General features: G+C 44.7%; 1 protein-coding gene across 1 annotated transcript; it reads right to left on the bottom strand.

The window, feature by feature from the left end:
- Positions 1-455: 455 nt before the first annotated feature.
- Trim31 (tripartite motif containing 31) lies at positions 456-10,748 on the bottom strand. The gene is made up of 8 exons (XM_047559232.1): positions 10,335-10,748; positions 9,626-9,721; positions 8,626-8,856; positions 7,163-7,185; positions 6,521-6,636; positions 4,248-4,322; positions 2,123-2,338; positions 456-1,109 (listed from the first exon to the last, which is right to left on the bottom strand). The coding sequence occupies exons 1-8, from the start codon at positions 10,746-10,748 to the stop codon at positions 583-585; spliced, it is 1,698 nt and encodes a 565-aa protein (XP_047415188.1). The 3' UTR covers positions 456-582.
- Between the last annotated feature and the right edge of the window lie 405 nt (positions 10,749-11,153).

The raw sequence follows: 11,153 nt of genomic DNA, 5'->3' as shown, positions 1-11,153 counted from the left end.
CATATTAATACATAAATAGTCCTCATTTGGAAAGTGATGTTGAGGTGGGTCTGGCTAAGTCTCCTGAAGAGGCAAAGCCCAGCGTCATGGTTTTCGGACCTCAGGAAAGGGTGAGGTCCAGATGAGCAAAATCTGCATTCAGAGTTACTTGTGTGGTTGTGTGCTGCAGGAAAAATGAGGTGGAGGAAGTGAAGGGAGCAGCTCAGGGTCAGTTGTCCAGTCTCCTTCATCTTAGTCTCGACTAGGGGGTAGCTGCATGCTTTCTCATCTCAGCTTTCCTAGCCATCACTTGTTGATGGGCATTTGAGTTGCTTTTAGTCTTGTTCTATTACAAACAGTGCTCCAACGAATAGCCTTGTGTATAGTCTTTTCGTGTATTTAAGTCTTTCTTCTTGCTTTAGACATAGAAAGGGAAGGGGAAACTGAAAGAAAGGTGGAAATTTTAAATGGGATCAGAACATCTGGCCTGCCTCAGGCGTAACCTTTGGAAAGGGCTCCAGAAGCCTAGTTTCAACTGGACCAGCTGCAGCGCGTCCCCAAATGGGGAGTTAGCAGGGAAAAGACGGAGAGAAAGGGACAACTCTAGGGATTCAGGGTGATTTGTGTGCCAGGATACAGGAGCTGGAAAAAGGGGAAGATCTGCCCAGCGAAGGAGGCGTGAAAGGTGTAGATGTGGTTGCTTGTGGTGCTGTCGAAGAAGACGACCTCCCCGAGTTCGTGGTCCACGAAGATGCCCACTTTCTTCGGACGGATAGGTAGATTCTCCCGGGTGCCACCATCGGTGAGCGCCTCGCACCCGAGGCTGGTGATGCGTAGCGTCCAGAAGCCTGCTAAGGGTTCCACCAGCAGACAACCTCGTCGGCATACTAGCTCCGAGGCCACGCCCACCAGACAGCCCGCGCGCTCTCCTCCTTGGAGCTCCGCCTCCCAGGCCTGGCAGCCAGAAGAAATGCCTGGAGAGCCCAGCACGCAAGGGAAAGGGTAGAAGCGCTCCTGGTCTGCTGGCTCTTCAGATCTGCGCTGAGGGTGGAGAGGCAGCGTTACTGTTTTTAGATCCTGAGAAAGGATGAGGTCTGGGTGGGGCGAGGCCGCGTCCAGTGCTACAGGGGCTGTGGGAAAATGAGGAGAAAAAGGGACAGAGTCAAGTTGTTCACCCCCAACTTCTGAGTTTCCCTAGATGCAGCTGGAGGTAGGTTTCCTCTCCCCACTCACAAACCCAGTCACAGAAGTCCTAGGCCTAGCCCCTCCTTAAAGTCCATCCCTAATTTCCTCATGTGCTGTTCTGTGGACGCAGAGGAGAGCTCCCTGCTGATCCTGGTGGTGGGATCATTTCAACACTGAAAGATAAGCCATCATCTCTTCCTTCCTCATTTACCGTGGTCCCTGATTGGGGCTAGTATGAGATGTTGAGGCTTAGGCTTTATGACCTCAAGTAATTTTTCCAAAGTGGGGTCCCTCAAACACAAGAATGAAGGGGAGATTTGGAACACAGAAGAAGGAATATTCAGAATTTCCTGACTCCGACCCCACATTGAGGGTTTAGGCATTGAGTCACAGTTTTCCAAGGCTAGAAAGCTTCCCATCCACCCTCCACAAAAGTTTTAGTAGTGGTGAACTTTTTGCTGATTTGTTTTTTTTTAAATCTCAATCTTTGCTGCAATATTAATTTTCCATTGCCGCATGTGGGTTGTTGGGAGAGATGGAGGATGTGGGACTGCAGATAAGAGCGAGAGAGGTCAGGCTCTAGGGGATGGGTTAGGGTCATGTCCCAGGCAGGCCTTACTCATCTTTGGTCCTGTGCCTGAACTGCTGCCACATAAATAGTTTTAAAAGAGGGGCGGCGGCCAGGGGAGGGAATCAGAGGGAGACAGTTGTAGGGACTACATTTGTCCTCTAGGGGGCACCACAGCCAAAGCGATAAGGAGAAGCCGAGCATGGGGAGGGAACTCCAAGGGTCGCTGTTGCCTTTTCCTTTTGTTTTATTAAAGAACGCGTTCATCCCTCCCCCGCCTTCATCACCACCCGTGTCTTCCCTGTCAGTATCCCAGGCCTCTCCCCGACGCTCCACGCCCTCGACACGACTCTGCTCAACTAGGGACCATGATCGCCCTCAGCCACTTACTCAGCACCGCCTTGAACCGTTCACTACTCTCAGAGCCAAAGCTCCCCGCGTCCTCAGAGCTGGCTCGGTTTACAGGAACTTCAACGTAAGTCTCCCTACTTCCAGCCAGAAGTGATGCTGAAGGGGCGGCTTCTCCAGGAAAGGAAGCCTCAAATAAGGCGTGGGATGGAGTTAGCGGGTAGGGATTCGATAGCCCCGGCTTAATTGTTTCGTCCCCTTTGAAGAAGGAGGAAAGTAGAAAAGAGGTCAGTAAGCGTCAGCAGTGAACCTCCATTGCCAATAGTTCCGCTGAGTTCTACATACAGCAGGAGGGACCTAGGTTAAACTCGAGAAAATATTTTTTGAACAGGTTAGGGGTAAGCAGATACGGTATTTCCTGTAATTTGGGAAGTAGAGATGGATGATATGCCTGCTCTCCATCTATACCTGCCCATGCCATCTGTGGCACCTGGTATCTTCAAGAACTATAGATTCCACATCACCCCGTCCCCCAATCTCTTTTACGGTCTCTCTAAACCCCTCTTACTGCTGTTTTCCTATTCCCTTCCATTTCAAGTAAGTACTGAGAACACTCAATCATTCCACCTAGTTCTGACTGGGGAGGGTGACCTGCATGTTAGGAAGTTCAGTGTATTCTGGGTCACTTCAGTGTATTCTGGACTGTGGGTGGAAAAGAGCATTTCCTCAAGTAGACCTGGAGGTCCTCTCACTACCCCATCGGAAAATTCCAGTGTTTGGGGGCAGGACTCCTACTGGAGAAGATGACTTTGGATTATATTTCTCTAATAGACACTCTAGGAATTAGAAAAAGAAAACACACAAATTTGAGGCGCTAGGGATGGAACCTAGGAATTTTCACATGCCATGCCAGGCAAGCACTCTACCACTGAGCTATATCCCCAGTCCCAAATTTGGTTTTGATAACCAGAAACTGCACATTAAAAACAAATACCCTGACACCATCAATAACAATAGTCAGCTAGGGTTAGTGGTGCAAATCTGTAGTAATCCCAGAAACCAAGGAAGGTGAGGCAGAATTGCAAGTTTGAAGATTGGAAACTTAGTGAGACCTCCATCTCAAAACAAAAAATAAAAAGGGCTGGGGATGTAGCTCAGTAGTAGAGCACCCCTGGGTTCAATCCCCAGTACCACAACAACATTCAGTGGCTCTCAGTGAGCACCATCCCACACCCAGGCAGATGACACCAGGAGGAGGCAGAAGCTTCCCTACTGGTCCATAATGCTGGGACCTGGGATGCTGAACACCTAACAGGGCACAAGTCAGGGAGCACAACTAACACTTATCCTCTTCAAAGGTCAGTATCTCCTCTTGTGGGGAAATGCTGGTGGAATACAATCCCTAAATCCCTCTGACTTTGGAATGAACAGTGAATTTTTTTTTTTTTTTTTTTTTTTTTTTTTTTGTTAAGTGATGCTGCTGGGGATCGAACTCAGGGTCTTGTGCATGGTAGGCAAGCACTCTACCAACTGAGCTATATCCCCAGTCCTGGAGAAATGAATTCTAATTCTATTTCACTTAATAATCACATGGCCTGGGAACCACGCCTCTCTTCCCTGGAATTCCAGGGAACCTCATGGAAATTGCAGGTAATAACATTTACCGTGGGGGATAGTTGTGGGGTTTTGAAATATTGGAAATGGGATGCTCAGAACATACTGGGTCTTTAAGAAATGATACTTCTAGTGTTACCATCAGGTGGCAGAACCATTTCTGCTGATTTCCGTGCAGGCTGTTATGACAGTGATTCTCCATCCCTGAGCTGTTCTGACATCACATCCCTAGTATGTGCCCAGAAATGTAGGAGTGCCCAGCAGGTCAGCTAATACTACAAAGATTGAGCTGCCTCCTCAGCTTCCTTGTTCCACTTTTTCTTCTCTGCCTCTGAGCAATGAAGGAATAAATTTACAGATTTCTATTATTTTTGAATACTTTTAAAATTTAGGATTGTCACTAAGTTTAAAATAATAAAACATATGAATCTGTCCTTCTCAGTTAGTTCAATTAGCATTCACCCACATGGGCCTTTTTGGACCCAAAGAGAGAGAATTCTTTTCCTTTGCACTTCTCAGTTGCCCCAAATGACAGAAAATAGCCATCACTCACAGTTCTGCTTGTCTTTTTCATTCATGCTTTCGAGGAATCTGTTTTTATCTTTCTTCCCACTGGCCTGGAGGTTGTCTAGGGGTAGAGAATGGAAAGAAATGGAGAGAGTCCAGGGTGGTGAAACAAGGAAGCCAAAACCACAGAGCATGGTACTTACTTGAAATTTGAAATGCCTGGAAATGGATTTCTCTCTCATATTCCGTTTTTTAAATTTTTAATTATTTTTTGCCTGAAAATTGAAGCCACAAAATCTGAGCTACATCCTCAGACCCATCTATTTATTTATTTATTTAATTTTGCGACTGGGGGCTGGGGAGATAGCTCAGTCGGTAGAGTGCTTGCCTTGCATGCCCAAGGCCCTGGGTTCGATCCCCAGCACCGCAAAAAAAAAAAAAAAAAAAAATTGCGACTGGTTCTCCCTAAATTGCTGGGGCTGACCTTGAACTTTGATCCTCCTGCCTCACCCTCCCCAGTTGCTTGGATTACAGGCATGTACCACTGCCCCCATCTTGTTTCTCAAATTCTTTGTGAACCAAGAAGGTACAATATGCAGAGATGTCCTTTATGCCTCCCTGCAGTGGCTCTCTAGCCTAGCACTACCCAGCAGAAACACAATAGAAGCTACAAATGTGAATCAATTAATTTTAAATTTTCTAGTAGTCACATTAAAAAAAGTAAATGTGAAATTAGTTTAATATATATTTAACTCAACATTTTCAAAATATTGTCATTTTAACAGATAGAATTAAAAAAAAGTATTGCTAGCTGAACACTTGTTGTCCCAGCTGTTCAGGGCCAAAGTAGGTGGATCATTGGAGTCCACAAGTTTGAAACCAGCATGGGCAACAAAGTGAAACCCTGTCTCAATTAAAAAAAATATTGCTACATTCTAGATTTTTTTTTTTTTTTTTTTTTTTTTTTTTTTTTTGAGACAGAGTCTTGCTTGGTTGCTGAGACTGACCTCAAACTTGGATCTTCCTGTCTCAGCCTCCTAATTAGCTAGGATTATAGGCAGGCACCATTGTACCATTCTATTTTCATACCAAGTCTTGAGGTGATGGTATGCATTCTTCACCTGTAACAGATTTGGACAAGCTACATTTCAGTGCCCAACAACACATCCTGAAGGACTTGTGGAGGGAATATGGACTTCTGTGATAGTTCTAAGAAGAGGACTCCAAGCAGCAAGGTGTCTTTACTCCCAGCTTACACAAGGAAGGGAGTCCTTAGAGATGCCAAACCTGCTTCTTGTTGCAAACTCAGACAAGGTTGTTTTCTTTCTTTCTTTCCTTTCCTTCTTTCTTTCCTTTCCTTCTTTCTTTCCTTCCTTCTTTCCTTCCTTCTTTCCTTCCTTTCTTTCCTTCCTTTCTTCCTTCCTTCCTCCACCCCCCCCCTCCTTTCTAACCAGGGATGATTGGACCCAGGGACTCTTAACCACTGAGCCACATCCCCAGTATTTTTTATTTTTTTATTTTGAGATAGGGTCCTGCTAAGTTGCTTAGGGTCTCACTAAGTTCCTGAGACTGGCCTCAAACTTACACTTTCTGCCTCAATCTCCTGAGTTCTGAGATTAAAGGCATGTACCACTATGCCCTGCCCAGACAAGTTTTTATTTTTTAATCTTTTAGTTGTAGATGAACACAATACTTTTATTTTATTTATTTATGTGGTGCTGAGGACCGAACCCAATGCCCCATGAATGTGAGACAAGCACTTTACCACTGAGGCACAACCCCAGCCCCCAGACAAGGTTTTGAATAATACCTGGCCAACTATCTAAAGCTCAAGTTGTTCACGTGGTGTTCTGGCTGATTTTTGTTTCCTTGGGAGGGAGGAAGAGGGATTTTCTCACAATGTCATTGACTTTTAATCAGGATTCACTTCTTCTGTAGTCAGGAAGAATTACTGGTTGATCACACAGTCCCTGCTTGAAGGTCTGGGAAAGTAGGACCCTGTCTCCTCTCTGGTCCCCCAGAAAACTCAATACCAACTTGCAATAGTCACTGTGCTAGTCACTTGGGGCTTAAGTCTAAGCCCCCCTCTTGTGGCTGTCATGAGCCAGAGAGGCAAAAAAGTAACATATTATGAAGATAGAATAAGAATTGCCTGAAAGGAAACATACTGATGCTTTGAAAGTGCCCAACACAGATCCTGGCATTTGAAGGGCCCATTGACTATCATTGGCATGTATGAGTTCCAGTTCAGTTTCTGTGGGGGTGATGGGGAGAGAATCCCCAGAGGCAGGTGACTGGAGGTGACAGCCACTTCCTTACCTTCGAATTTCTTCATGTTCTCTATGATGGAGTCATGTCTTGATTTTGCTACACTGAGTTTTTTCTCCAGGTGTGGAGGAATCAGGGTTGGACTGAGAAACTGAAATTCTTCACTCCTATGAAGTCATGGCAGATGATGGTGAGATCAGGGGATGGGGTGTGGGGGAAGAAGGACCCAGTGACATGCATATAAGGAGATGAAGGCCTGGCTGGTATGAGTCAGAGGTTAGTGAGCTAGGAGTCAGGGGCAGGGCTAGAGCTACTGGGCTGGAGAGAGGTGGGGCTTGAGGAGATAGGAAAACAAAGATGAAAGTTGGAGACCGAGGAGAGAAGACAAAAAAGGCATCCAGTAGGGGGCCCAGGAGTCACCCAGGGGGCATACAGAAGGTGCCAGAAAATAGGAGAATCTGTGCTGAAGAACCAGGAAGTTGGACAAAACAGCTTTTTTTTTTTTTTTTTTTTTTTTTTTTTTTTTTTTTTAAACCAACCAACCCCTATGCTAAGGTTCAGGCGCTCCCCATCCACAGCCTAAATAGTTAACTGCAAAATTAAAGTATGGAGATATTTGTGAGGGAAGAATGTTGAGTGTTTGAATATATGTTGAGTACTGTATGGATGATTCATGTGAATGGCCCATCATACCTGTGCAGGGTAGCTCTGATGTCCTGGAAAAGAAAGCACAGCTTCAGTGTGTAACTGAACCACAGGGCCACGGAGAAGTTTCCCACCCTGCTGGAGATGGGGTGAAAAACCTTCTAATTCCCTCTTCCTTCCCACCAAGCATCTGATATGTCAGTAGACAAGAATGTGGTTAGATTGAATGAAGATGAGGAGAAGAAAGACTTGAGATTCTGAGAATTAATTTTGTCTCTGAGACCAAACCGGGGATAGGAGAGAGGCTGGAATGACTTTGCATAATATTCCTTTCTTTTCCCTTTCTGTGTGTGTGGTGGTGGGGGGGGGGGGCAGAGAGAGACAGAAAGAGAGAGAGAGACAGAGAGAGAGACAGAGAGACAGAGAGGAGAAATATTTTTTGAAAGAAAGAAAATCTTGAACTGATAGGGAAAGGAGATGAATCCAGGTGAGATCATCTCAGCTTATTTTGTGTATCACCTAGACCTACACTGTCCAATATGGTAGCCTCTGCACAGCCACATATGGCTACTAACACTTGAAACATGGTTAGTGCAACCAAAACCAAATTTTTAACTTAATTGAATTTTCACTAATTTAAATTAAAAACTGAAGCAGTGGTAAAATTCGCTTTCCATGAAACGCAACTTTATTGATTTGGTAGGATAACGTTTTATTTCAACAACTGCCAATTTAGCCTCTGAACTGAGATGTACTAAAAGTGCAAAATATATATTAGAAGTTAAAAACTCAGTACCAAAAAAGAAAAAAATCCAGAATGTAAAATATCTCATTAATATCTTAAAAATACTGAGAACAGGATCAAATAAGTTTTAGATATTGAGTTAAATAGATATTTTCTTAAAATTTATTTTACTAGTTTTTTTTTTTTTTTACTTTTTTAATGTGGTTACTAGAAAAATTTAAATTACACATGTGTCTTTCTAAATCACATTATATGGTTCACATTATATTTTAAATTACACATGACCCACATTGTAATGCTCAGTTGTATTTGTGGCTCACATATCTGTTGGACAGCACTGTGCTAAAGGTAATAAGATTGGGGTAAATGCAAATCAAAAATATACCAAGATTTTATCTTGCCCCAGTTAGAATGGCAGCCAGGGGTCATATGTTTTCTCACACATGTGGAAGCTAGAGAGGAAAAAGAAAAAGAAAGGTTGTGTGTGGGAGGATCTCATGAAAATTGAAGGGAGAACAGTAGAATTTTGAAAAGGGATCAGGGGAAGGGAAGAGGGGAGGGAAGGAGAAATACTGGAGAATGATATTGGCCAAATTATATTGTGTGTATGCATGAATATGTAACAATGAATCCCCCCATTATGCACCAATAAAAAGAAAAGATGATTGGGGCAATCTCTGGTATTCTGCCAGGTGGCCCATGCTCTGATTAGAGACTAGGGATGGGCTGCTACCTGCCTACAGTTTTGACCCCAAGGGAGTCTCACCTCTAGCAGCTGACTGGGCAGCATTTGCTGCTTGACCTTCAGGGAATCTATGAGCTTCTTGAGGGCAGTCCATTGCAACTTCATTGAAGCAGTGAAGAGTTTCCTCTGCTGGTCTCCCTCCTGCCCTAGCCAATGGAGCCGGGACAGGAGGAAATTCTTCTCCTCTTCTAGGACCTGTTGCAGGTGACTGAATTCCCCCAGGATCTTTATCATCTCAAATTTCACATGGTTCTAGTGGCAAGGGAAAGGGACACAGAAATGAGAGGGTAGCCTCCAAGATCTTTCTAGCCCACTGTATGCAATTTTTAAGTGCATTAAGTTTATACTGAGTACCAGAGCAGAACAGTGTGCTGTGGCAGAACTGTAGGAAAGGAGAGGTGAGAAGAATGAGCTTTAAAACCACTTCCTTTGTTCTCTGTTTTAGGCTAAGTTATGTTTTATCATTTTTGCCTTCAAGGACCTCAGTGTCTAAAACTCACATTTTCAGAAGACTTTCAGATTATAATCTGCTGTCATATATAATTTTTTCTTGGACATGCCAACAGAACAAAACACCTAAAGCTGTTGGGTGACATCATAGTCTCTCATTTCAAACTTCGAGAATCTGTCTCTAGTTAGTCACAGCCTGGGAGAGGCAGAGCTTGGTTTCAAAACAGTATTTCTGATTTTAAGACCAGTGCAGGTTTTCCCGACACCCACTGTGGGTCTAGTGTCGGAAGCAAGCTGCCCTTCTGCTCTGTGAAAGCAAGGTGGGTTTCCCAGCTGCTGCAGCCCTGGGAGTCCTGAGGTGCAGGGAGGGCGTGAACACATCTAGCCCCCACATCACATTCTTTGTCCGTCCCCACCTGCACCATTCCCTTTGTCCTGCTCCTCCTGTACACCAGCTCTCTCAGTTTTTGTCACTGAGCCTTTTTCAGAGGGTCAGTATGATAAAGGAGCCTAGGAGCTTCCACAGAGACGTTTCTGCTTCCAGAGATCATGGGATGGACTTGTTTCTTACCATAAAGTCATTGATCTTCCATTCGCCTTGCTCCTTCATTTGTACCATCTCCTTCTCCGTTTGCTGCAAGATCTCAACCTGACATTGAATCTGCGCCTGTGGGGAAAGGGTCCTTTTCGTAGGTTGTGCCTGAATTCTCTTCTTCATTAAAGCCCTCCAGGACTCTCAGGGGAGCAGGTATGACTGACTCTCCAGGGAGTCCTAATGTAATTATTAATAGATCCCCCCTTTTTTTCTCCAGCTGTGGGGAGGGTTGGGGTGATGGGAAAAGATGAATCTGGAGCCTTTATGACCTAAGAGAGAGCAGTGTTATTTATGACTAATTAGGATTAATATTTGCAGGGTGCTTCGGGATCATCAAAGAACTCCCACAAACTTGTCCTCATTTGCTCTATCAACAATTTTAAGATACAGGTTTTGTTTGAACCATTTGAAAAGTGAGGCACCCGAGATTGGGAGAGGTAAAGAGATGAAGGTTATAAATAAACTCAGGAGTCTGAACTTGAGCCCAAACCCTCTGAGCCAAAATTCAAGTCCTGTCCAGTCTTCATGGTGCATTGCAATGGGCAGCATCCCTCACCATGGCTGACTGAACTGCCCACTCAAGTGCAAGGGGTGGTACAAACCAGCTGGAGGGAAGTAACAGTTTCCAGATCCCCACTACTCCTCTTCTGATGGAGGGAGCACAGAAGGGCCCCCATATGCCTACCTGATAGTTCTGGGCAGCTTCTTCTATCAAGCTGGCATTATGCATTCGGTGGTCCTCAGATTCACGACACATCACACAGAGGAAATCCCCATCATGCTCACAGAAGTAATAGAACTTCTCTCCATGCTTCTGACATTTCAGTTCTTCCCCTTCTGGTTGCTCCTCAGAGGTACCCATAGCTTGGATTTTCTTCACCAGATTCACCAACAGCCAGTTGGGCCTGAATGTTTTTTTCACAGAACTGTTGCAGAGGGGACATTTGAGAAATCTGCCTGAATCTTCCGCAATCCGTGCAATGCATTTGTGGCAGAAATTGTGTCCACAGTCAATGGTGGCAGGGTCCTGCAGAAAGTCCATGCAGATGGGGCAGATCACTTCCTCCTTCAGATTGCCGGAAAACTGTTGGCTGGCCATGAGTGAAAAGAAGGCTACTTCAAGTGCTGAAACTCCAGAAGTCTGCTGTGGACACTGGCTCTAGGAACGGAGAAGGAAAAAGAGGAGATGGAGGTCGAAGAGTCTACCAATTCAAAGGGTGGGGGGGAGGAAACAAAAAGGGAGAGAAAAGTAAATGAATGATAGAAAAAAATGTAAGGAATATTATAAAGAGAGGAAAACAGAGCAGTCCTACCTGGCTACCCCTTAAGAACAAATGGATATTGTGAATGTAGGTAGGCTCTTATGAAATGAGATAAGTTGTCCTGAACCTTGAACTAATTAAAGATACGTTTCTAAGTCAGTTGATTGAGATCAGAAGAACTGGGGCACCAAAGTCCTCTCAGGAAGTACTTCCCATCAGCTGGGAAGGGATCTGTGGAGGGG

This window comes from Sciurus carolinensis, chromosome 7 (genome assembly GCF_902686445.1).
Source record: "Sciurus carolinensis chromosome 7, mSciCar1.2, whole genome shotgun sequence".
NCBI lineage: Eukaryota > Metazoa > Chordata > Mammalia > Rodentia > Sciuridae > Sciurus > Sciurus carolinensis.
This window is presented reverse-complemented; position numbering and strand designations above follow the sequence as displayed.

What these genes read in the sequence shown, in the direction of transcription:
- Trim31 (XM_047559232.1), bottom strand. Translation starts at nt 10,748, where the DNA reads ATGGCCAGCCAACAGTTTTCCGGCAATCTGAAGGAGGAAGTGATCTGC. An exon ending in TGCCCAGTCAGCTGCTAGAG is followed by an intron (nt 7,186 to 8,625) that starts GTGAGACTCCCT and finishes TTTCTTTTCCAG; the next exon opens with GACATCAGAGCTACCCTGCA. An exon ending in ACGGTTCAAGGCGGTGCTGA is followed by an intron (nt 1,110 to 2,122) that starts GTAAGTGGCTGA and finishes ATTTTCCCACAG; the next exon opens with CCCCTGTAGCACTGGACGCG.